General features: G+C 39.2%; 1 protein-coding gene across 2 annotated transcripts in view; it reads left to right on the plus strand.

The window, feature by feature from the left end:
• The window catches only part of MBTPS2 (membrane bound transcription factor peptidase, site 2), a 47,619-nt gene extending 20,761 nt beyond the window's left edge, over positions 1-26,858 (plus strand). Inside the window, exons 6-11 of one of the 2 annotated variants that reach the window (XM_025277131.3) lie at positions 6,041-6,159; positions 7,074-7,254; positions 16,007-16,101; positions 16,460-16,655; positions 22,563-22,638; positions 23,741-26,858. In XM_025277131.3, coding sequence (XP_025132916.1) covers positions 6,041-6,159; positions 7,074-7,254; positions 16,007-16,101; positions 16,460-16,655; positions 22,563-22,638; positions 23,741-23,963 — 890 coding nt within the window. In that variant the 3' untranslated portion in view covers positions 23,964-26,858. Of the gene's footprint in view, positions 1-444; positions 2,003-6,040; positions 6,160-7,073; positions 7,255-16,006; positions 16,102-16,459; positions 16,656-22,562; positions 22,639-23,740 lie in introns of those variants that run through there. The other variant, XM_044937463.2, reaches the window with a different exon arrangement.
• Positions 26,859-27,541: the final 683 nt, after the last annotated feature.

The following is a 27,541-nucleotide window of genomic DNA, read 5'->3' on the forward strand; positions in this document are numbered from 1 at the left end:
CATAAATATTAGAAAAGGATCGGTCTTCTCCTCCCTCCCCCCCCATCCCCGCCATACTCATACAGGTGGTGGGGTAGAAGGGGAGGGACAATTAAAATCAATGAAAATGAAACAAAAAATTGTGCAGAGCCTGCTTGCTATACTCAAAAGAAACACTTGCTTAGCACGCTAAGCAGCGCGGGTACGGCGGCGGGAGAGATGGCGCATGTGCGAGCGTACAACTATATGCACGTACTGGACTGTGGGTACGTACCACTGTGGGGCGCCTCAGCTTAGAAGCGCGTGTATAAGGTGCCCCAAAGCGCATGCGTGCTGCCAACCCAGGAGCACTTGCGCCTCGTTCGCGTAGTGCTCTGCAACCGCGCGCGCTTTCTGGCAAAGCACGGGGTTTTCTCCTTTCGGCGTTTTTTTCCGCGGCCTTTTGGTCACCAATCTGCTGATTAGTAGCCTCTGAAGAGCCCTCAGCCATGGATTCCCACGAGTCATTCTACCTCACAGACGACCTGGAGTTGTATCCAGAGATCGTGGGGCTGCAGCAGGTGCAAGTGGCGCCCATCACTGAGGAGAGCTTCTACGAGGAGACCGTCTGTGAGGAGACCGTCTGTGAGGAGACCGTCTGTGAGGAGGCCGTCTGTGAGGAGGCCGTCTGTGAGGAGGCCGTCTATGAGGAGACCGTCTGTCAGGAGACCGTCTGTGAGGAGACCGTCTGTGAGGAGACCATCGGGACGGAGGCAATCATGGAATACAAGGATGTCACCGGCAATTGGTTCCATGGTGGCCACCACTATCCACCTCTGATTGCGCTGCAGCCTCTTTTTACAAGCAGTCCAGCCCAAGGGGACCGCGACCAAGAAATCGTGGTGCAGACACAGGAAGAGGTCGTGACCTGCTGCCAAACCGAAAGCCTTCAGGCCAGTGACCAGACTGTCATCCCAGGCCTCGACGACAGCTACTTTGAGCAGACCTTGGCTCCTCTGTTAGGCTCCACGTCTTCCTCAGCCTGCAACCACAGCGGGAAGCCCAGCGGCCACGGCCAGAAACCCGACGGTAAGAAGGGTTACCCGGGCGGTGAGGCGACGGTGGGAAGCAGCTCCGAGGGAGGCCCCAAGAAGTGGGAGCAGAAGCCGGTCGAGATCCAAACCCTAGAGGGTCAGTTCTCTGTCGCCATGTGGTCCGCAACCAATAAGAAAGACCCTGAGGCTGGACAGACTGAGAACTCAGTTCCTGATTATTCAGAGTACTTGACGGGTAAAAAACTGCCTCCTGAGGGAATTCCTGGTATTGATCTCTCAGATCCCAAACAACTGGCCGAATTTGCTAAAATGAAACCTAAAAATACTAAAGATGATGTGCCGAGAACAGTAGCTTGCCCTCACGCAGGCTGCTTGAAGATGTTCAGGGATAGAGCTGCTTTGAAAAAACATATGCACACCCATGGTCCCAGAGTTCATGTCTGTGCAGAATGTGGCAAAGCTTTTGTTGAGGGCTCAAAATTGAAGCGTCATCAACTGGTGCATACCGGAGAGAAGCCGTTTCAGTGCACCTTTGAAGGCTGCGGAAAACGCTTTTCCCTAGATTTCAACCTGCGCACCCACGTGCGAATCCATACCGGAGATAAGCCCTACGTGTGCCCTTTCAGTTGCTGTACTAGAAGGTTTTCTCAGTCAACTAACCTGAAATCTCATATCTTAACACATACCAAGAATAAAAAGAGCCAGTAAAAAGAAGGGAAGACTCTTCTCAGCCTCAGAAAGCGTCTTCCAGTTGTGTAATTGAAAATGAATATGCCTCTGTTTCGTAGACTGTTTCTAGAAAAGAATTTTGTGACTGACTCCAATATATCTAAGGGTTAAGTTTTGATAGATTTAGTAAAAATAAAATTAAAAGATTAAAAAAAAAGGACAAAAAAAGAAAAAAAGGAAAAAAAAGTAATTCTTCATATAACATTGTTAAGAAGTTTTGTCTTGTTCTGTAATACCATTTGAAAAATAGGATTTTGTAATGCTTGCTCGTGGATCTCACATCAAAAGACTGTTCTTTAAAAAAAGAAAAGACTGTTCTTTATCCAACTGTGGTAAAAATGGGACTTTTCACATTACTTTAAAATGAAGTTTTGCCTATTGTTTCAATTTTTGAAGTTCTGTATTTTCTAAATGTTCATGTTTATACTTTTTAAGAATATGTTTAGTACTAAAAAAAAAAAGAATATGCTTAGTAGTTCTGTGTATAGTTTTTCTGGAAGTAGGTAACTTTGCTTGCAGGTTTTCTTTAAATGAGTGAACTGCTGCTGCTGCTAAGTCGCTTCAGTCGTGTCTGACTCTGTGCGACCCCATAGACGGCAGCCCATCAGGCTCCGCCATCCCTGGGATTCTCCAGGCAAGAACGCTGGAGTGGGTTGCCATTGCCTTCTCCAGTGCATGAAAGTGAAGAGTGAAAGCGAAGTCGCTCGGTCGTGTCTGACTCTTCGCGACCCCATGGACTGCAGCCTACCAGGCTCCTCCATCCATGGGATTTTCCAGGCAAGAGTACTGGAGTGGGGTGCCATTGCCTTCTCCGAAAAAAACTTATATAGGTTTTGTTTGCTATCTTAATTTTGGTTGTATTCTTTGACATTAATGAATGTTACATAACTGTTTTAACTGCATTGAATTAGTAGTTTTGAATATTAGATAAGTTGTAGTAGTCAGTTTAAACCTGTTTTAGTCTTTTTACTCCCCCCGCTCCCCAAATACTGCCAGGTGCTGTTGTTTAGTCCTTTCTTTGCCTGTTCAGTTAGGGAGTGGTGCTCAGCTGTGGAATACATTGTGTACGTAATGGCTTTTACCATTTGGTATGTAATCCTTTATAATAGACAAAGCAAAAAATAAAAATACCTGTTCTAAAGAAAAAAACTTGTCTTTATAAGTATTGTAGCTAGAAAATAGAGAAAATGGGGAGGGTACTAGTGGCATCTGGTGGGTGGGTAGAGGCCAGGGTTGCTGCTAAACATTTTACAATGCACAGGTCAGTCCCCTACAACAAAGAATTATCTGGCCCAAAGTGCCAGTAGTGCCACTGTTGAGAAACCTTGCTCCAGAGAAAGTAAAAACGGTAACAAAAATTCAGTTGGTGCACTGAAAAGCAAATCATTAATGAACAAGAGGTTGTTTAAACAAAGGAAATAAAGGTACCCACATTGCAACTTAGCCATCACTGGCAAATCTGAAATCTAGCAGGGTGGTCTGGTACCAGCTGCATCCCTGATAAGAGATAGGAGGCTCCCCAGAGGGTCAAAGAATCAGTGCTGCTATGTGCCACTCTGAGTGTTGCTTGGATGAGAAGAGCCAGGGTTGTATGGTGGGGTCATCCTGATAAAGAAGAGGTAGGGTACAACATTTAGGGAGTTCTGTTGTACTGCACCATCGTGAGGAGAAAGCTGAATATAGCCCATGGTAGTGGTGGCAAATCTAATCAGTGGGGATGGATTTTTGTGAAACTGTGGGACTAGCAACAGGGTGTGGGGTGGTGGGAGGGGTGGAATAGCTGTATTCCTAAATTAGTTTCACTAGGGTAAATTCCAGTGGGTCAAAGAATCAGAGGGGTTTTTGTTGTTGTTGTTGTTGTTGTTTTTTTGGTCTTAATTTTGTTTTTTAAGTGATCTATGAAAGCAATACAAGAGAACACAGATCTTCTACAGTCTTGAACTGGGAATAAAGGAGCCATTTTACCACACCAAAATTTAAAATATATGCATAGGCAAAACTATAAACCTAGCCAAACAAACTGGAGGAAATGATCAAAATACCTCATATAGAAGACCAAATTCCTCAATGTATGTATTACAAATAATAATACATATCAATTAGTTTTTTTAAAAATTCAAAAAATGCAAACTGACAATGGATAAAAGTAAGCAATTCTCAAACAACAATATAACCATTTAATAACCATGAAAAATGTACAAACTCATTCATATTTAAAGAAATAGAAATCAAGACAAAGATTTTACTTTTCACCTGGCAGATGACAGTCTAAAATTATGATAGCATCCAGTGTTGTTTAGAGGGTGGGGAAACATGACAATTATAAGAATATAATTCAGACTTGGAGGTTAACTTTAATGCATATATTTTTGACCCAACAATTCCATTTTTGTATAATTGTCCATACCTTCAGAGATGTGATCTTAATCAGATGCATAACATCATGAGCAAAGTTGTTGCAACACTGTGTGAAAAAGTTAAGACAGCCTAAGTGATCATTAGTAGGGAACCTTATTAATAAGTCAATATGTTTTTTAAAAAATAGATTACTCTGTAGTGGATATAAGGAATAGGTTAAATATGAATGTGCAGATAAGGGAAAAGTCAAAAGTACATAAATGAAAAAGCAAAACACAGTTTCAGATAAATAGCTTGATACCATTGGTGTTTTTAAAATATCTCTCTGTGTATAAAACAGAAAGGATTGTTTACCCAATTATGTCTTGGGCTAGAGGAACATCTTGCAGTGTACATGAAACATCTTGAAATGTACATCTTGAAATGTACATGAAACATATTATTAGCTAGAAATCTGGCTGCTGTAATACCTAAAAACAACAGTGACTTAAACACTCATAAAACATTAGAAATGTAAGTAGTTCAATGCTGATAATGGTAATTCCATATATGATCTGGAGGACTGAAGTGCTTTCTGTCTTAGCTTTACGATTTCCCGTGTGCAGCTTCTATGTCGTAGACTCAAGTTTAGCTCCATTATAGCTACATTCCAGCCAGTAAGACAGTTCCCATCACCTCTGCTCGCATCCTTTTGCTGAAGTACCGTCATATGGCCATAGTCCCCTTAGATCTGGGTGATGTCTTTAAGTGACATTTCTATCATTACAGGACACTGGTGCTGTCAGCCTCCTAGGGATGTTTGGAATGTGTGGGGTGGGGGACATTGGTTGGTTGTCTCGGTGACATATATATGATATATATCCTGTATTGTAAGGGGCAAAGACCTGCACACCCAAGAATCACACTGCCCAGAGAGCTGATATTTCCTCCACCCTGCCCCATAAGAAAAACTGTACTAGAGAGCAAGGATTGGTATGGGAGGGGCTGTTACCCGGTGGTATGCTAGTGAATGTTTAGCATATAGCCCAGAGGAAAGGGTGGAAAGTGAAGTCGCTCAGTCGTGTCCGACTCTTTGCAACCCCATGGACTGTATAGCCTGTCAGGCTCCTCCATCCATGGGACTTTCCAGGCAAGAGTACTGGAGTGGATCGCCATTTCCTTTGCCAGGGGATCTTCCCGACCCAGGAATCGAAACAGGGTCTCCCTCATTGCGGGCAGACGCTTTACCGTCTGAGCCACCAGGGAAGCCCCAGAGGGAAGGGTGGAAAGCTCTGATAAACCAGCATTTGCTCACGTCTGTGGTATAAATACTCCCACCATGGCCAATTCGAAGGCACCAAGTGGTGCCTCCTAGTGGAGGAATTGGTTAAAGAGGCCCAGTCAGCTCTGGCAAGCTGGTAGGAGCAGGCTCCAGCACAACCCTCAATTCTCCGCTCTCTATAGAGATGGTGGAGATAGTTTCTAGTCTTGATGTAAAATATATACCCCAGTTCAGCAAGAATGTTTTTTACTGCATCATAACTTTTATTTGATAGCTCTGAAGTTCCTTTCAAAGATCACAAGTATGTTTAAATGAATACATAACATTTTCTGAAAAAAAGCTATGGTAAGTAGAAGATACTCTATTCAGTATATGCACATACACACCCCTTTACATAGGTAATAAATGTATATATATTGAGAGAGAATGTAGACTCTAACAGTGTTAAATCATATTAGCATGTGGTCTTCCTAGTGTTGTATTAACATAGTCATTTTCGATTTCAGTATTTGAAATGAAAGAAGCTTATAACTGAACATGTCTTCTGTACTAACAAATTGATCTATCTGCCTCACAGCTTCTTCTGGTGACTTTCCTAATATATCAGAATGCCTAGGTGTAATGAAATACAACTACCCTGCCCCTGGTTGAACTTACTCTTTTTGTTCCCTCTTTTCAGGTATCTGGCATAATTTCATCCTTGCGCTCCTGGGTATTTTAGCTCTTATTCTCCTTCCTGTAATTCTCTTGCCGTTTTACTACACTGGAGTTGGGGTGCTTATCACTGAAGTTGCTGAGGTAAATGATAAGATTGTCTGGGGTATTCCACCAGATTTTGTGAAGTAACACTTAGCATTTTATGTCAGGAACTTTTCTTCAAATTCCTCTCGTGTACAGAATGTTCAGTTTTTCCTAAAGAAATTACGGTAATCCTTTCAAATGGAAGAAATAATTTTGTGAAATACACTGGCTCTTTTAAAATACTGAAAATTGTTTCTGTTCTGAGTTACAAGAATGATATCAAGATTTTCTACCTGTAATTTGTTGATAAAATGCATCATTTACCTTTACTGTTTGTTTCATAATTGTGCTTTTGAGTCAAATGTCTTTACTCCTAAAAAGTAAGAAAGATGAAACCTAAGCTAGCCAGCCAGAACATTTCATGGGAGTTTTAAGTTATTAATGTCTTCAACTCTGTCTTTCACTCCCTTAGACTACTATGATGGTATCAAGTCATCTCTTCACACTTTGGGAAGAGAAAAATTACCTTTGTGAGCAACTGACTCACATACTGATATACTCACTGTGCTGACAGTATTGTCTGCATATTTGGGACTGTGTTTAGATAAGGTCTTGTCTTATCATTTTCTCCCTTGGTGATATAGGAAAATGAAGGCATTCTGGCAACCGCTTTCACAAAAAATTTTAATTAGCAGCTTGGGAAAAACTGTCATTTTAATCTTAACTGTTGGTGAGTGAGGTTTGTTTGTTTTTTCAGTTGCAAAAAATTCAAAATCTTAGTGAAGTATGAAAAGTATAATTGTTGGGTTTTATTTTGTTATTTTTCTAGGACTATACATCATGGATTCAAAGCTGGATTGTTTTTGCATTATTCAAAACTTTCTACTTAATTCAGTGTCTTTATTATTTGCTCAGATTAATCATAGCTTGTCTTTACGCATTTTCTGATTTGATTCTGCCCTCTTACCAAGGACTCACCTGCAATTGGACCTAGAGGCCTTTTTGTGGGAGACCTTGTCACCCATCTGCAGGATTGTCCTGTTACCAATGTACAAGACTGGAATGAATGTCTGGATACCATCACCTATGAGCCCCAAATTGGTTACTGTATAAGTGCATCAACTTTGCAGCAGTTAAGCTTCCCAGTTAGAGGTATGTATATTTTCTCAGTATGATATAATTTAGGACTGCAAGCAGCAGTCCTTGCCATTCATTAATTCTTAGATTTTGTATAGATTTATTTTGTTCTAACTTCCTTAAAACAAATCAGTAAAGTAATAATAGGCCTAAACGAGTAAACATCCTTCTTGGTAAATTAGATAATAATATGTATGTTTTGTCTATTATATTTTGTTGTTGAACTTCTAACGAATTTCATCTTTGATTTTCAGAACTCTAGGATCTAATTCAGCATTTAGATAACACTTGTGTTTAGTCAGCATTCAAGCTCAAACATAACCAATTAACTAAATTCCAGTAATTAAATACCCTTGTGCTATGTGGATGGTGGCATGTCCAAAGCTATTTGGGATATGGTTTTTTCGTGTGGCAGGTGTCCAGAGAAAATCATCTTGATGTCCAAAAATACTTCCTGAAGTCAGATCTGTTGTTCTGTCTAATAGGCAACAGGGTGAAGCAAGTTTACTTTCAGAAGCTGCCAAATGTATTTTTAGCTCTTCCATCTCTGGAAAATCAGTCTCCCAACTCTTAATACAAAACCCTGGGGATCCAAATCATTGAAAGTGTTGGAAAGCGCAAATTATACTCACATTTTTAAATCAAGAAATGCTTGAATACTTTTACACATCTACTGGGGTTAAGAAATATGATTAATTATTAAAAATAATTTTATTAAAGTGCCATGTGCAAAGTGGCAAAGTAGTAAGAACTGGTTTAAATTTTTTTTCATATGTAATCTTCCATGTATAACCTATTATTTAAGATTAATTTTTATTTGTTTGGCACACTGGGTCTTAGTTGTGGCACACAATATCTTTAGTTGCTGCGTGCAAACTCAGTTGGAACATGTGGGATCTAGTTTCCCCACTAGAGATTGAACTCGGGACCCCTTCATTGGGAGCTTGGACTCTTAGCCACTGAAACACCAAGTCCCTCTAACCCATTTTTAAGAGTTCTTTTTATTGCAAAAACTTTTCACACATAAATAAATGTTAAGAAAGTAGTATGGGGAATTCCCTGGAGGTCCAGTGGTTAGGACTCCATGCTTTCACTGCCGAGGATGTGGGTTCAATCCCTGTTGGGGAAACTAAGATCCTGCATGTCATGCAGTGAGGCCAAAAAGAAAGAGGCAGAGTAATATAAATGAAACCTCATGCATCCTTCTCCCAGCTTCAGCAATTATCAACACTTTGCCAATTTTTTCATCCAGCCTGTCCACCTTTAAAGGAAATATTTGAAAGCACATTCCAGGTATCCTGTGATTTCATTCATAAACCTTAGCATATCTTTAATAGATGATGACCTTTTAGACATGACCACAGTACTATTATCACATCTAACAAAATTAACAATAATTCCTAATATCTAATTGGTATTCAGTCTTCCTTTTTTTTTGTTTGTTTTTTACAATTGGTTTCGGTTGGATGGTATATCTTTTAAGTTATAACAATTCCCTCTGACACTTAAAAAAAAATCATTTGTTAAAGAAACTGAGTCATTTGTTTTGTCAAATTTATCATTAACATGTTCAAGTATCCCCCACATTTCCTATAGGAGGTAGTTAGGTCTAGAGACTTGATTAGACTCAGCATCCATTTTTTTTTAATTTTATTTTATTTTTAAACTTTACATAATTGTATTAGTTTTGCCAAATATCAAAATGAATCCGCCACAGGTATACATGTGTTCCCCATCCTGAACCCTCCTCCCTCCTCCCTCCCCATTCCATCCCTCTGGGTCGTCCCAGTGCACCAGCCCCAAGCATCCAGTATCGTGCATCGAACCTGGACTGGCAACTCGTTTCATACATGATATTTTACATGTTTCAATGCCATTCTCCCAAATCTTCCCACCCTCTCCCTCTCTCACAGAGTCCATAAGACTGTTCTATACATCAGTGTCTCTTTTGCTGTCTCGTACACAGGGTTATTGTTACCATCTTTCTAAATTCCATATATATGCGTTAGTATACTGTATTGGTGTTTTTCTTTCTGGCTTACTTCACTCTGTATAATAGGCTCCAGTTTCATCCACCTCATTAGAACTGATTCAAATGTATTCTTTTTAATGGCTGAGTAATACTCCATTGTGTATATGTACCAGAGCTTTCTTATCCATTCATCTGCTGATGGACATCTAGGTTGCTTCCATGTCCTGGCTATTATAAACAGTGCTGCGATGAACATTGGGGTACACGTGTCTCTTTCCCTTCTGGTTTCCTCAGTGTGTATGCCCAGCAGTGGGATTGCTGGATCATAAGGCAGTTCTATTTCCAGTTTTTTAAGGAATCTCCACACTGTTCTCCATAGTGGCTGTACTATCAGCATCCATTTTTGACAAGGGCAAAAATACCTAGGTAGCACTCAGTACTTCAAATTGCATCTCATGTTTTTCCATGTATTGTATCTTTTCAAATGGGTATGTAATCCACAGTATCTTCTTCTGTAAGAGAAGAATCCATTATTTCATACTTAAGTCCTTTATCATTTTCCTCAAGTTTGTCTAAATTTGGTATAACTAGTATTGAATTACCAAAGCCAAAATGACATTGTTATCAAATAAAATTTCTCTCCAATAGAATCATTTTATTTAGGATATCTGTGTTTCAATGTTTATAGTTAGTCTTTTCCTGGCAGACAGAATGGAAGTGAAATTTTTCTTGAAATACTCCAGAATTCTTTCCTTATTAACTTTTTGAGTATTTCACTATTATGGATCCTATGCCACATTTTGGAGGTATTTACTTAAAAACCCAAAGCAGGTATTACTCTTAACACACTCCCACACTAATAAAAAAAAAAAATCAATCCCCAAATAATAGTTCTTCAGTATATATTTCCTCTCCTTAGAAGTGACTGTATTAGGATACTTGTTGATTTTATATTCTGACTGTATCTGATAAACCTGTACCTTCATTTAATCATTTTTTAATAGCATGCCTATACTTAGCCAGATTGCAGAAATCTTAATGACTGTAAATATAACTTAACTTAAAATAATATGCTAGATTAATTTAAATGACAGGTTTGACCACTGGAGCTATGGACATTTAAGAAAGCTATGGATTGATATTGTTTTACATGTACCTAGGTACATTTGTTACCGTACATTATAATTGAGAGCATAAATATAGCCAAATATGGTAATATAAGATAACCTATAATCCAAAAGTAATTGATACTCAATTTAGAGTAAAATTAGGTATGCACAATTAAAATTTTAAGAATTTATACCACTTCAAAACAGTAAAGCCACTTTGAAAAGATCTGACCCTGAAAGTGCCCATAAGCTGTCCCAGCCAATCATTTCTGGCCTTATTTCATACCCTGACTTTCCTAGGTGTATTATTAGATTTTTAAAGCTATTCCCTAAGATATTAAGCATACTAAATGTTCTCCTTTAAATGTTAACAGGTGGATTTCTGGCAAATTTTTTAAAATGTGGTTAATCTACATGAAATGACCATTCATTTTATGAAATTGTTGGGACCTTCTGTTTTTCTTCTGTCAATCCTTTCCTTTTTTATTTTTAAACATTAACCTGCTAACCTAGGAGTGGCATCAACAGAGCCAAGGCTGGTTTTATTCTATGTCTGCCCTTGGTGCATGGAGTAAGCCTAATGAGCTTGTCCCATACACTCCTTGGAGATTGAATGGCCTTTCCAGGAAGCCCCAGAAAGGACACTGGGTGAGGGCTTGGAGATCTTTGTACCTAGAATAGATCTCTTCTTTCATTCTGAGTCAGAACAGAACAAACTTTTCCCCTATTCATATTCAAAGTGAAAGTGAAGTCGCTCAGTTGTGTCCAACCCTCAGCAACCCCATGGACTCAGCCTACCAGGCTCCTCCATCCATGGGATTTTCCAGGCAATAGTACTGGAGTGGGTTGCCATTTCCTTCTCCAATGCATGAAAGTGAAAAGTGAAAGGGAAGTCGCTCAGTCACGTCCGACCCTCAGCGACCCCATGGACTGCAGCCTTCCAGGCTCTTCTGTCCATGGGATTTTCCAGGCAAGAGTACTGGAGTGGGGCGCCATTGCCTTCTCCGATTCATATTCAAACCTCTGCTTAATTTAGGATTGCCATGTATCCATACGCCATTAGTTCCATTTGAATGGAACTAAAAGTTACAGACAAGAACTAGTTTGGTTCTTTTGGGGGACATATTTTTGGCCTCACTGCATGGCATGTTAGTTCCACAAGCGGGAGTCGTACCCGCACCGTCTACAGTAGAAGCACAGAGTCTTAACCACTGGACCACCAGGGAAGTCCCTTTGGACTATTTTCTAACAAGTAGCTTACATTCTCTTTCTTTAGTTTGAGGGGACACTCTTCATATATGCCTAAAGCTAAGTTCCTTTTTTCTTTTTTGTAAGTGTTGTTTTGAGTAAGAAAGGCTACTAAGTCCAGCATTTGAGCTGCATTTTTAAAAAGCGTGAGATTGAATACTAAAGGCAACTACTACCTAAAATTAATCTATGAGCCCAGACTCCTGCAGCCTCTTTGAATAACCTATATTCCTGTTCAGAGGAGGTGAGGGCATATACGTATAACTGCCTGGCAAAGGGAGTGTTGTCCTGTATTATGCATCTTTAACTGAAGTGAGAAAAGACCATTCCTGACCTGGTTTAAGATAGTGTAAGGAAAACTCTGGAAATCTTTTCCATACAATTTGAGTACCCAGATTGTTTTTATGCCCAAATCTCTCATGTTCAGAGAAAAAGTATATGTTCTCCCATTGTGAGTATCAAGGTAGGGTCAAGGTTTCTTTGCTGTTATCCATTGAAAAGAGAGAGAGAGTATGTGTGTGTGTGTTTATAATTTTTTAAACTGTTTTTTACTAGGTGGTGCTGGTATAAATTCTACTATAAAACTAAGAATAAATAGGTTTGCCTGCCTATATTGGAACTCTAGTTACAGTTAAATATTTATTAAACCAGGGTAAGAAAATTGTTCAGTTCATTTTAGTGATATAGAAAGTAGTGAAGACTGTGAACTATAGACTGGAAAAGTTTCTTCCTTCCAACCTTATTCCAAAATAACCTGTGGTTTAGACCATCCTTTGAAGACTAGACTATATCTACAAGTATCTTAGGGTACATTCAAAATATACAGGTTCTCCCTGTAGTGGAATTGTGAAACTAATCTGGACTTAATTTTCCTAGTTGTTTCCCCATTTGGGGAGATTTAAGGGACAATTCTAATCTCCTAGAGTTAAATTGAAGCCAAGAAAGCTTCTGGGACTTCCCATTGCATTCTCTCTCTCTTTTTTTTTTTTTTTTTTTTTGCTGCATGGCTAATGGAATCTTAGTTCCCCAGTCAGGGATCGAACCTGAGCAGCCCACAACAGAAGCACGGAATCTTAACCACTGGACCACCAAGGAAGTCCCCCCACTGCAGTCTTGAATGTGCCTTCCAATGTAGAATTGAATAAGCCTCTCGTGTTGATGTGTGTGTGCATGCTCAGTGGTGTTTGACTCTTTGCAACCCCATGGAGTATAACCTGCCAGGCTCTTCTGTCCATGGGAGTTCCCAGACAAGAATACTGGAGTGGGTTGCCATTTCCTTCTCCAGGGGATCTTCCCAACCCAGGGATCGAACCCATGTCTCCTGCTTGGCAAGCAGATTCTTTACCACTAAGCCACCTGGGAGGCCCCTCATGTTGATAGCAGTATAGTAATGTGAAAATTACCTTTGGCATCCCTGTCGTATAGGTTAAGAATTGAGTCACTGAAATTAAGTGACTTGTCCTTTAACATGACCCAGTAGAAAAGATTGTAAAATAAAAAATATTTTTAAACATATATATATTTTTAATTAATAAACAGAAATGTCACAGTTTACTTCTCACATGATAACAAACTATTAAACTCTTTAAATGGAAAATTCCGTATTTCAGGAGGTACTTCATCTTGTCAGGGCAGCCACAGCCATTGATTTGTGTTTTGATTGGATTAATCACCATAAGAAGAAGCCTTAACCCAGAGGTCACATATTAGTGATACCGTAGAGGCCAAATCCAGCCTTGGCAAATGTGTATGACTTGACTTCCCTGGCAGTCCAGTGGTTAAGACTCCACACTACCACTTCAGGGGGCATGGGTTCAATCCCTGGTCAGGGAACTAAGATCTTACATGCCTTGAAGCCCAGCCAAAAAAAGAAAGAAGTTTCTCATGAGAGTCCAGACTTTGTATTTCTCTTGAAATAAAATGGATCATCTCTTGACCCTCAGTCCCAAGTGAAGTGGCCTTGCTGCTTACCCTACTTAGAACAGGGTATGTATTCTCTAATTCATCACAGTCCCCACTATTTCCAATTTTTTCCACATACTATCCACTTAATATATTTGATACTTGCTTGGCCCCTTTAAGCTTTTTATTAGACATGCCATATCAACAGTGATATCAAATTATTGACTTTCAATTCTCTATTGCTGACACTCCTCAATGAAAAGCTAAGTATCAAGCATCAGAGGTAAATTTTTAAAAATCATCACTGATATAAAGGCAAGTAGCATAGAACATCATCTATGTATTCAGTGCATATTGAGCTGTCCACCTTACATAAAATACTGAGAAACCTTTCCTTCATAGACCTTACAGTCTAACCGAAGAAATAGACCATGTCCACATTACAGTACAAGGTTAAATATAAAGCATGATGAGAGATATTGGGAGTTGTGAGAGTTGATGGCATTTGGTCTTGACTGAAAAGATGAGGACAGGTTTCATAGCGGCAACTCTTAAGCTGGTCCTCAACAGTGAGTTTAATTTCAAGAGACTGTTATAAATTAATCTTGGCACCACAGATCAGGGAACTGCTAATGATTTGGTTCAGCAAGAGAAGAGTATGAGATAAGGTGATCAAAAAAAAAAGTAGAAATCTTTGTTTTAGGCTATGAAGTTTAGACTTTATTTGGAAGCAATGCAGGGTCTTTGAAAATTTAAATTATTAAATAGAAGAGCTACATTCTCAGAGTTTTACATTGGAAGGTTAATCTGAAGCATTCAGTATCTAGGACAAGTTTATAAATGAAGTAGGTGGTAAAATAGTTGCATTAAAATTCTCTTCAAATGGGTCAAGTGAGAAAGAATTGAAGTCTACCCTTTAGTGGGAATAGATAAAGAGAAGAATAATGAGGTAAATATTGGTGTGACTTGGCAACTGATTAGAGAGCATACTGAGGACTTTTGCCTGGATTGATTTCTTTTTTAATTCTAAACACCTTTTTACCTTAGAGTTTACCATTAGGGCTGATGAGTGATTATAGGCGCGAGTTTGTGCCATTAGATGCTCATAGTTTGCTTTCATATTTTAAATATTACTCATCACCCAGAATTTAAATACCCATTCAGTTATGGTAAGAAAACAAAGCAAAACCACCCGCACAGCCAGCCATTGCAGAGGAGAAATTGGTGCATCTGTTAGTTTACTTCACCTGTGTTTTGCTCTTCGTGTTGGCAACAATTCATGTTTAAGGAGACCCAGTCTAATCAAATAATCTAGAAAAGAAAGATTTAAAAACAAGAAATCTTTGCCTGAAATAAAAAATCCTTATAAAGTCAAATTGCATATCAACAACCATTTTCATGCTAGTACTCCTGAAGACACTCTTGTTAATAGGAAAGCTTTTTGTAGTATTGGAAATCAGGGATAACATTACCCTCTCTTCTTCAGCATATCTGAGTATGGTCATATGTATATAAGAATCTGAGTTTAATTGGTCCTCGTGGTTGTTTAGTTGCTATGTCATTTCTGACTCTTTGTGACCCCATGGACTGTAGGCCACCAGGCTTCTCTGTCCATGGGATTCTCCAGCCAAGAATACTGAAGTGGGTTGCCATTTTCTTCTCCAGGGGATCATCCCAACCCCACGGAATCGAACCCACGTCTCCTGCATTGCAGGCAAATTCTTTACCACTGAGCCACCTGGGGAGCCCTTAATTGGTCCTTGCCACACATCAGTTTTGCTCTACAAGTTTGATGTGCTGAATGCAGGAAACCTTCCAGAATAAATGGATAGGAAAAAAAATTCTGTCCCAGCTGTATGAGTGATTTAACTTCCTTATTCTCCCCTAGATACAGTGAAGCAGTCTACCAAAGAACTTGAAAAAATAAATGATTAATGGGAATAGTTGCCCTTTTTCCATTGCCTTCCAAGAATAACTGGGTTACTAGTATGCAGGCAAATATGTGCACATCTGTGTGGTCACTTTGGACTGCCCCGGTTCTGTGGGGAAAACCTGAAGATAAGCCTGGAAGTGGAATAGATATTTGATACGATAGAGATGTCCTTCAGGATGAGAGTCTCTTAGGCATCCTCTTGCTCACTCTGCTAACACCACAGTGCAGGAGTTCTATAGTGATACTGGATCAACAGCATTAGGTCATCTAAAAGTAGCTCATTAAGTATTTGTGCTTGACCGGCTGGAGTTACTGCAAAACCTACTGAGACCCTGGAACTCCAGCTTTATGAGTGGGTAAGTTTATGTGAAGACAACTAAGCTGTGGTCATTGCTGCTTCTTGATTCAAATTGGATGTATCTCTTTTTGTAATGTAAAATCAAACTCTGCAGCAAGTAGCCAACAATCTGGACTGTCAGTTATACAGTTGTTTCTGAGTTCATATGCATTTTACTTAATTCTTTTTGTCTTGGAAGCAAATGTACTTCTGTGCATTGTGTACTTCTTTTAATAACAGATTTTAATAAACCATTTCTCTTTAAGCGTACAAACGGCTAGACGGTTCGACTGAATGCTGTAACAATCACAGCCTTACAGATGTTTGCTTTTCCTATAGAAATAATTTTAATAAGCGTTTGGTAAGTTGTCCTTGAAACAGTCTTGATTGCCTGATATAATTATATAATCATGTAGAACTAAAATGGAATCCTTGAAAACATTGCCCTTTTGGTTTATACCATTTTATTAAGATCTCTACATTTCACATGTCATATTTCATCTGAGAATCTTTAAAATATTTATAATAATAATATCTTACTTGGCCAGAGTAGAATAATTGAATCTAATTTATAGTAGATATACATGAATGGCATTTCCTTTATTGAACTTCATTCCTAATATGGTTGGTGACATGAAAGATATTGAAAGAATTTAACTTGGTGTTTTGCTTGTTAATGAATCATTTTTAATATTGACTAATTGATGTTCTGTCCCTAGCATACATGTCTACCTGCCCGGAAAGCAGTTGAAGCCACCCAAGTTTGTAGAACCAATAAAGACTGTAAGAAAAGCTCAAGTTCAAGTTTCTGTATAATACCTTCTTTGGAAACTCATACGCGCTTAATAAAAGTGAAACACCCACCTCAAATTGATATGTTATATGTAGGACATCCGCTGCACCTTCACTACACAGGTGGGTTTTATTGTGGTAGACCCTCAGAACATTGCTATGATGGCCTATATTCTCACTGGTAGAGACTCAGTACACACCTTGCATTAATTTCATTTGTTTGATCACTTTTTAAAATCTTGTTAACTTGTTCTTAAGCATTAAATGAAATTTAAGCAGTAGGAAAATAATCTGAATTTATAAAGCAAGATGGAGCTTAACCCCATGTCTACTTATGGAGAAAGACGTATTTTTTCTTCACTACCATTTATGTCCAAGTCACATAGATGACCTCTCAGATATTCTCTGAGTGTTTATTAAATTTCTCCAAGCTCCCAAATCAGTAGCAAGAGTAGCATATGCCAGAGAATGCCAGTAATCATAGTGATAATGATGATAAAGTAATTTGTGAATAACACATGAATTTTATATGAATATAATTTCAGAATCAGACCAGCGTAAATGCTTTAACAGTGACAACATGATTGGATTAAACATATAGCTTGTCCATATGGCTCAAGATCATACAGAAGAACTATGCAAAAAAGATCCTAATGGCCCAGATAACCACGACGCTGTGATCACTCATCTAGAGCCAGACATCCTGGAGTGCAAAGTCAAGTGGCGGTGATGGAATTCCAGCTGAGCTATTTCAAATCCTAAAAGATGATGCTATTAAAGTGCTGCACTCAATACACCAGCAAGTTTGGAAAACTCAGCAGTGGCCAGAGGACTAGAAGAGGTCCGTTTTCATTCCAATCGCAAAGAAAGGTAATGCCAAAGGATGCTCAAACTACATTTGCACTCATCTCACACACTAGCAAAGTAACGCTCAAAATTCTCCAAGCCAGGTTTCAACAGTACATGAACCAAGAACTTCCAGATGTTCAAGCTGGATTTAGAAAAGGCAGAGGAACCAGAGATCAAATTGCCAACATCTGCTGGATCAATGAAAAAGCAAGAGAGTTCCAGAAAAACATCTATTTCTGCTTTATTGACTATGCCAAAGCCTTTGACTGTGTGGATCACAACAAACTGTGGAAAATTCTTCAAGAGATAGTAATACCAGACCACCTTACCTGCCTCCTGAGAAACGTGTATGCAGATCAAGAAGCAACAGTTAGAACCAGGCATGGAAAAACGGACTGGTTCCAACTTGGGAAAGGAGCATGTCAGGGCTGTATATTGTCATCCTTCTATGCAGAGTACATCATATGAAATGCTGGGCTGGATGAAGCACAAGCTGGAATCACGATTGCAGGGAGAAATATCAATAACCTCAGATACACAAGATGATACCACCCTTATGACAGAAAGGGAAGAGGAACTGAAGAGCCTCTTGATGAGAGTGAATGAGGAGAGTGAAATAGCTGGCTTAAAATGCAACATTCCAAAAATGAAGATTATGGCATCCAGTCCCATCACTTCATGGCAAATAGATGGGGAAACAATGGAAGCAGTGACAAGACTTTATTTTGGGGGGCTCCAAAATCACTGCAGATAGTGACTGCAGCCATGAAATTAAAAGACGCTTGCTCCTTGGAAGAAAAGCTATGACAAGCCTAGACAGCATAGCAGAGACATCACTTTGCCAACAAAGATCCGTATAGTCAAGGCTGTGGTTTTTCCAGTAGTTATGTATGCATGTGAGAGTTGGACCATAAAGAAAGCTAAGCGCCAAAGAATTGATTGTTTTGAATAGTGGTGTTGGAGAAGACTCTTGAGAGTCCCTTGGACTGCAAGCGTGGAATACCAGTTGAGCTATTTCAAATCCTGAAAGATGATGCTGTGAAAGTGCTGCACTCAATATGCCAGCAAATTGGGAAAACTCAGTAGTGGCCACAGGACTGGAAAAGGTCAGTTTTCATTCCAGTCCCCAAAAAAGGCAATGCCAAAGAATGCTCAAACTACCGCACAATTGTACTCATTTCACACGCTAGTAAAGTAATGCTCAAAATTCTCCCAGCCAGGCTTCAGCAATACATGAACCATGAACTTCCAGATGTTCAAGCTGGTTTTAGAAAAGGCAGAGGAATCAGAGATCAAATTGCCAACATCCGCTGGATCATCGATAAAGCAAGAGAGTTCCAGAAAAAATCTATTTCTGCTTTATTGACTATGCCAAAGCCTTTGACTGTGTGGATCACAATAAACTGTGGAAAATTCTGAAAGAGATGGGAGTACCAGACCACCTGACCTCCCTCTTGAGAAACCTGTATGCAGGTCAGGAAGCAACAGTTAGAACTGGACATGGAACAACAGACTGGTTCCAGATAGGTAAAGGAGTACATCAAGGCTGTATATTATCACCCTGCTTATTTAACTTGTATGCAGAATACATCATGAGAAACACTGGGCTGGAAGAAGCACAAACTGGAATCAAGATTGCCGGGAGAAATATCAATAACCTCAGATATGCAGATGACACCACCCTTATGGCAGAAAGTGAAGAAGAACTAAAAAGCCTCTTGATGAAAGTGAAAGAGGAGAGTGAAAATGTTGGCTTAAAGCTCAACATTCAGAAAACTAAGATCATGGCATCCGGTCCCATCACTTCATGGCAAAATAGATGGGGAAACAGTGGCTGACTTTATTTTTCTTGGCTCCAAAATCACTGCAGATGGTGACTGCATCCATGAAATTAAAAGACGCTTACTCCTTGGAATTTGGAAAACTCAGCAGTGGCCACAGGACTGGAAAAGGTCAGTTTTCATTCCAAACCCAAAGAAAGGCAATGCCACAGAATGCTCAAACTACTGCACAGTTGCACTCATCTCACACGCTAGATGGTGATTGTAGCCATGAAATTAAAAGACACTTATTCCTTGGAAGGAAAGTTATGACCAACCTAGATAGCATATTAAAAAGCAGAGACATTACTTTGCCAACAAAGGTCCATCTAGTCAAGGCTATGGTTTTTCCGGTGGTCATGTATGAATGTCAGAGTTGGACTGTGAAGAAAGCTGAGCACCAAAGAATTGATGCTTTTGAACTGTGGTGTTGGAGAAGACTCTTGAGAGTCCCTTGGACTGCAAGGAGGTCCAACCAGTCCATCCTAAAGGAGATCAGTCCTGGGTGTTCATTGGAAGGACTGATGCTAAAGCTGAAACTCCAGTACTTTGACCACCTCATGCGAAGAGTTGACTCGTTGGAAAAGACTCTGATGCTGAGAGGGATTGGGGGCAGGAGGAGAAGGGGACGACAGAGGATGAGATGGCTGGATGGCATCCCCGACTCGATGGACATGTGTTTAAGTGAACTCCGGGAATTGGTGATGGACAGGGAGGCCTGGCACCTGAGATTCATGGGGTCACAAAGAGTCGGACACGACTGAGCACCTGAACTGAACTGAACTCCTTGGAAGGAAAGTTATGACCAACCTAGACAGCATATTAAAAAGCAGAGACATTACTTTGCCAACAAAGGTCCATCTAGTCAATGCTATGGTTTTTCCGGCGGTCATGTATGAATGTCAGAGTTGTACTGTGGAGAAAGCTGAGCACCAAAGAACTGATGCTTTTGAACTGTGGTGTTGGAGAAGACTCTTGAGAGTCCCTTGGACTGCAAGGAGATCCAACCAATCCATCTTAAAGGAGATCAGTCCTGGGTATTCATTGGAAGGACTGATGTTGAAGCTGAAACTCCAATACTTTGGCCACCTGATGCAAAGAGCTGACTTATTGGAAAAGACCCTGATGCTGAGAAAGATTGAGGGCAGGAGGAGAAGGGGACAACAGAGGACGAGATGGTTAGATGGCATCACCGACTCAATGGACATGGGTTTGGGTGAACCCAAAGTTCACAGGGAGTTGGTGATGGACAGAGAGGCCTGGCATGCTGTGGTTCATGGGGTTGCAAAGAGTCGGGCACGACTAAGTGACTGATCTGAACTAACTGAACTGGACTGCGAGGAGATCCAACCAGTCCATTCTGAGGGAAATCAGTCCAGAATATTCATTTGAAGGACTGATGCTGATGCTAAAGCTCTAATACTATGGCCACCTGATGCAAAGAAATGACTCATTTGAAAAGACCCTGATGCTGGGAAGGATTGAATGCAGGAGGAGAAGGGGATGACAGAGGATGAGAGGGTTGGGTGGCATCACCAACTTGATGGACATATGAGTTTGAGCAAGCTCTGAGAGTTGGTGATGGACAGGGAAGCCTGGCGTGCTGCAATCCATGGGGTTGCAAAGAGTCGGACATGACTGAGCAACTGAACTGAACAAGATCATATAGTCTAACTTATTTTGTTGTATAAGATTTTATATGTTCCCTTTTTAATAACTTTTACTGAAATATAATTAACATATCATATAATTTACCCTTTTAAAGTATACAGTTCAGTAGTGTTTAATATATTCAGAGTTGTGGAACCATCACCACAGTCTAGTTCCAGTATTTTTTCACCACTCCAAAAAGCCTAATACCCATTAGGAACCTATTCTACTTCTCAACACCCACCTACCCCATCCCTTGGCAACCACTTAATCTACTTTCTGTTTCTGCAAATTTGCCTGTTTCCACACATTTCCTATAAATAGAATATTTTGTGATTGGCTTCTTCCCCTTAGCATAATGTTTTCAAGGTTCATCCATGTTGTAGTTTGTGTTGGTGCATTATTCCTTTTTTATTGTGAAGTAATAGTCCGTATTGAAAAGCAGAGACATTATTTTGCCAACAAAGGTTCGTCTAGTCAAGGCTATGGTTTTTCCAGTGGTCATGTATGGATGTGAGAGTTGGACTGTGAAGAAGGCTGAGCGCCGAAGAATTGATGCTTTTGAACTGTGGTGTTGGAGAAGACTCTTGAGAGTCCCTTGGACTGCAAGTAAACCCAACCAGTCCATTCTGAAGGAGATCAGTCCTGAGTGTTCTTTGGAAGGACTGATGCTAAAGCTGAAACTCCAGTACTTTGGCTATGTCATGTGAAGAGTTGATTGATTTGAAAAGACTCTGATGCTGGGAGGGATTGGGGGCAGGAGGAAAAGGGGACGACAGAGGATGAGATGGATGGATGGCATCACTGACTCAATGGACATGAGTTTGAGTGAACTCCGGGAGTTGGTGGTGGACAGGGAGGCCTGGCGTGCAATTCATGGGGTCGCAAAGAGTCGGACATGACTGAGCGACTGAACTGAACTGAACTGAACTGAATATTCCATTGTATGGATATATTACTTTTTCTGTATTTATTCATCAATTGATGGACATGTGGGTTTTATGTTATTCTTTAAAAGGCTCTCTCATTGCTCTGTAGTCGTATCCTAAGATACAACTTGGGTCATTTCTCTCATTTATTGTTTTGACACTAGGTGTCTCTGGAGTACAGATATTATATACATCCTCAACAAATGTAGAAATAACCCTCTTCAAGGTAATTTTCAAGAAATGTGTGCTATGAGTTCTATTTAATTATAACAGAGTTTTTAAGTGTTTTAACAAAAACAGAGTAATGGAATCCACAAAGTGAAGGAAATCTTAAAAATCCCCTAGTATTAATCCTTGTTTTAGCAATGAAGAAAACACTGAGACCAAAAAAGATTAAGTCACATAATAGTTGGAGTGAACATGATTTTAAGGTTATACCTCTTTGAAAAGATAAGGACTCTTGATATAAATTCTAGTGTAAAGTCATTCTCTGTATTTGGTAGTCATAGTTGGTATATAATCAGTTTTTATTTTAGTCTCATCTCACAATATAAATGTACTTTGAGACATGAATTTCTGTATCCCACTCTTTTTATTAGATGTTCTAGAATTGTTGATTTACTTTTATAGTTGGGCCATCGAGCCTGTTTGCATATGTTTGGGTTGGGCTTTCTCAAATCAGTTTAATAGGCTAGTCCAGTCTATACCCACATAGTAAAATTCATTTTTCTGTTGCTTACCTGTATAAATAATGTTAATTATTTCTTATTTTTCTTTTTTAGTGAGCATCACCAGTTTTATCCCACGTTTCAAGTTTCTAAGCATAGATCTGCCTGTGGTTGTGGAGACATTTGTCAAGTATCCTTTCTGATGTGAAAGATTTTAAAAGTGTGCTATTTGGAACTTGATCAGTTTTACCTTGACTAGACAGCTTGAACAGACCTTACAAGTATCAATCTACTGCTAACACACACAAAAAATGGACTTTAAAGTTGAGAAAGATCAGATTGTACCTAGGAAGGAAGAAGTCAGAAAAGAGAGATTGATTGGGAAGAGAGAAAGGTTAAGGTGTGGAAGAGAAAGAACCTAGAAGACAAACTGAGAGTTGAAGTTTAGAGGTCTAAAACCTTTGAGTATGTTTATAAAGGATGAAGTCTTCAGCTACTAAATGAGGCGATGTGTTCCACCCCTCCTGAGCCTGTTGACTCTGACCAAATGGAGGAATACATAAGGGACATCAAACTGATTCCCACTACTGAAATAGCACTCCACAGAATCTCATGTGTTCTTTAGCATATTATGTTTGCATATAAAGAGATTTTTCATTGGTTATTATATAGAATTTGAATATATTTGAACAGTTTGAAAAGGTTCTTTATTTTTGTCACTTTTAAATCTTTAATTTCTTTCCTTAATGATTTGCAAAAAAACAGAGACAGAAAGTAAATGAGCAAATATTAGTTAACAAATGAGTTACTGTAAAAAGGATACAGTCAAAATTGTACCTTGTAGAATGCAGCTTTATCTCAGAGATATTTACACTATGACCTTACAGATGATAGTAAAATAGAGTTCAAGGGACTAAAATCTTTATAAATCAAGCAATACTTTGTAAGGATTGAAGAGGAATTTTCCCTCATTTCTTATTCTTTCCATATTCCTTTCTCTTGTATCATTAAAGAGAAAGTCTTTCAAGGAATTCGTTACAGACTGCCTTAGTTTACAGGTGGTTGGCTTTCATTTTTTGTCAAGTTTTTCTAACTTTGAAATAATACAAATCATTTGTTTTAAATAGAGATCTAAGAAGCAATAGCATTTACTGGTAGGCAGAGATTTTAAAAAAAAGGAGAGAAGTCCCCTGTAATCTCAAATCCACTCCTCGTAAAATACACACTTCTGACTCCCAGAAATGGCTTTGCATGCAGACCTCAGAGTAGGCTCCTTAACTGATTGCAACCAGGTACCTGATTTCCCTCTCGGGAGCTCTGGCAATTGTTAATGCAGTGCCCTGCTTTGCTTTGGACGGACAGTGGATTTTAAACTCTTTCCTAGATGCTACTCTTACCTCAGTGATTGGAGACAATGATGTCAAAGATCTGATAGGATTTTTCATCTTGCTTGGTGGCAGTATACTTTTGGCTGCCAATGTGGCCCTGGGCCTCTGGATGGTTACAGCACGGTAATATTTGGACTCATCTGATAGAATCTCTGAGTTACAATATATAATACTGAAAACCTTACTTGGTATGAAATAAAAAGTGATTCCTTAAAATTGCATTTTAGCCAACAACTTTAAGTTCTTTATTCAGCATATCCAAACTCTGGGATGGGGGAGAAACAGAAGAAATGAAAGACATACTCCATGATTACATTCTAGTTTTATAGACTGAACCTACAAACTTCAGATGCTTGTGGAACAATTGAAACAAGTGCAAATTCATGTTAAACCATTTTTGTGTGGCTATATACTGTATTGAAATACTGTAAAGGAAAACAGAATTGGGTAGAATTAATTGAGAAAAAACTTCCTGAAAAAGCATCATTAATCCAGATTTGAAGAAGACCAGACTTTGGCCAAGTGGGAAGGTGAGCATTTTCTTGGTCTATATTTCTTGTCTTTAATCTTGTTGGAAAAGTATTTTAAAATTCAGTGATTAAAAAAAAAAATTCAGTGGCTCAGATATTAAAGAATTCGCCTGCAATGCTGGAGACCTGGGTTCAATCCCCAGGTCGGGAAGATCTCTTGGAGAAGGGAAAGGCTACCCACTCCAGTATTCTTGCCTGGGAATTCCCATGGACAGAGGAGCCTGGCGGGATACAGTCCATGGGGTTGCAATGAGTCAGACACGACTGAGCAACTAACACACACGTTGTTTTGTACTCTTGACAACTGAGGTCTGATTACAATTAATAAAATTCTATAAAAGAAACTGCTGACGCAAAAGGGAACATCTTTGTTAAATGATCCCAGTAAATGAACACCTCGGAAGTAGACTCTATAATATGAGACATGTCTTGCCACCCAAGAGTTGCCTCTTTGATAATATTCCCCCATACCCTCATAAAGCAGCAGCAGCCTTGACATTCAGAATGAGCTGTAGGAGGTATTTCCTACCTGCAGCATGTGAGCTTGAAACAGTTAGGGGCAAACCTCAAAACTGAGCCAGCTGGCTCTTGCAGCAGATCACAACACAGATCACAGAACCTTCTGCAGTCCTGGTTACCTTTTTCTACGAGCTTCAAAGGTTGGAACCGCTCCAGAATAGACATTTTCTCTTGTGCTGCTGGGGCTACCTTGGACCTAGCTCCTAGGCCCCTGTCTTCAAGAAGCAATTACTCTAAGCCATGAAGCATACTCTGTCCTCACCAGTGTCTTCCATATTTCTCTGTTGGGGAATTAAATACGTAGTTCTTCCTTTCTGCCTTTCCCCTAAGCTACCTCTGTGGGTCCACAAGAGACTTGGTAGTAGAGTGAGAATGGCTACATGTGAGAACAAATGTGGATTTGCTGGAGCCTGGTGACTGACTCAAGCCCGAAAGAGCCCTGCCTAGTTTGAGATCTTTCAGACTGGTGATGCAGCCCTGGAGGATCTAGGAAGTCAATAGGCCAGTGTGAAGCTATTGGTATTAAAACTATATGAGCATGCTGTTTTTATGATGAAAAATCTGTGCTCTCATATGCTCAAAAACATCAATAGTCATGTATCCAACTTTTTCACTAAGTGAGATATTCATGGGGTTCACCTCTTTCAGATTTATTGCTCTTAGGCAATAAAACTTTTTAATCATTTTTAAAGAAACTTTAGATTGTGTTATAAATCTGCCTGCCTTCTTGAAGAGAAATTGTATATTGAATATAATTTTAATATTTTTAAAATGACCTCTATTACCACTACTTAAAAACTGTACAGATTATTGGTTTATCCTAGGGAAAAAGCATTTGTTCTATTCTCAGGCAGACAGTCTTTCAGGATTAAAGTATATTAGCAGAGTAATGCACAGACCTATTCAGGTAATAAAGCTTGGGGACTACCATGAAATACTTATATTATTGATTTGATTACATGAACTAAGCAGTTTACTAATGAAATTGCTATATACATGCAGATAATTAAAAAAAAAAACAGAAAAAAATTCAATAGATGAAATCTTACCCATAAACTCCTTTCTCTGGATGGAAAAAAAAAACAAGCACATCATTTTCTTATGGCTTTTAAACACCTTGGTCTTCTGCTCCATTGGGTCAGAATTTGGGAACAGTCTATTAGGATATTGAGCAGTTCAGTCCTGTTTTTACAGAAATAGCCTCATTGTGTAAGAAAGGAAATGTTATGTGTTGTCTCTTCAGCCTCATTGTGGGCACTTCTAGAGCAAGGACCATGTCATACTCATCTTTCTGTCCCTGCACAATGCATGAGACATCAAAACTACTTAATAAATGTGGTTGAATGAATGATGTTTAGTGTTATTTATGGATTAGAAAAGCATGTTTCTATTTAAGTAAGCTGTAAAAAGTGTTATTGAATATTCATGTAAATGTATGTTAACATAAAAAAATAGCTTGGAAGATCTTTGTGTCCCTGGTAGATTATCATCTTTATGAATATAGTTCATTTTGGTTTCTATAGAGCCATTTAAAAAATGAATTATTTTAAGGATTTGAAGAAAGTGTTGTGTTGTCACTTGTTCAACAGTAAAACTGTATTTTCAGTGTTCTACTCTGCATTGTCTACATTTTTGAGGGTTGTTTTTAATCACTTAAAACCTGTAAAGAATGTATATATCCTTTTCAGCATCTCTGTTTGAAAAGACATGCAGTGAAACTTGACCTTTTGATAATTGCTCTTACAGGTCATCTGTTCTAATGGTAAATTGTTTAAACAGGGGCTTCATGGGTATGTGGCTCTTAGTCATCAGTTTGTCCTGTGGTATTTATTGAATGTCCACATACTAATGGTACCCAGGTATTTTTTTCTATAAATCTTACAACTGAGTTTAACTTGAAGATACCATAGTTGCTGGCATTCAATGTTTAGCAATAAAAATAAATGTGTATCAGCATTCTATGTTTTAACATCTATGTGTTGTCTTTTTTTTAATTTGTATTCTTTTCTGTCAAAATTGTTCCTTTCACATACAGTACAATCTTAGATGCTTTAAAGTTCTTGATTCTAAACTCAGCCTCAGTTTTCACTTAAGCAATCATATATGAAAGTTGTTGACAGATCACAGAAAGAAGTCTTTTTAACGTGAAATCCCTGTGCTCTCACTACTGTTTTCGAAATGGCTTATTCATGGATGAGGAAAGAAGACTATCATGTTTCATTACTGTCTGACAGAAGTCTTCTCTAAGTTAGGCGATGTTTTTAGGAATTCATGAAAAGAAGTGTTTTAACTATGGTATTTGGTTCTTCTTCACTTTTTGCCCTGGTGCTTCCTACCATGTCCACAGAGACAACCTCCCAGACAAACACACACACACACACACACACACTCTCTCTCTCTCTCTCTCTCTCTCTCTCCCTCTCTCTCTCTCCCCCTCTCCCCCTCTCCCCTCTTCCCTCTCTTCCTCTCATTGTTTGATTGCTGCTGCTGCTAAGTCACTTCAGTCGTGTCTGACTCTGTGCGACCCCAGAGACAGCAGCCCACCAGGCTCCCCTGTCCCTGGGATTCTCCAGGCAAGACCACTGGAGTGGGTTGCCATTTCCTTCTCCAATGCATGAAAGTGAAAAGTGAAAGTGAAGTCGCTCAATTGTGTCAT

This window comes from Bubalus bubalis, chromosome X (assembly GCF_019923935.1).
Source record: "Bubalus bubalis isolate 160015118507 breed Murrah chromosome X, NDDB_SH_1, whole genome shotgun sequence".
Lineage (NCBI taxonomy): Eukaryota > Metazoa > Chordata > Mammalia > Artiodactyla > Bovidae > Bubalus > Bubalus bubalis.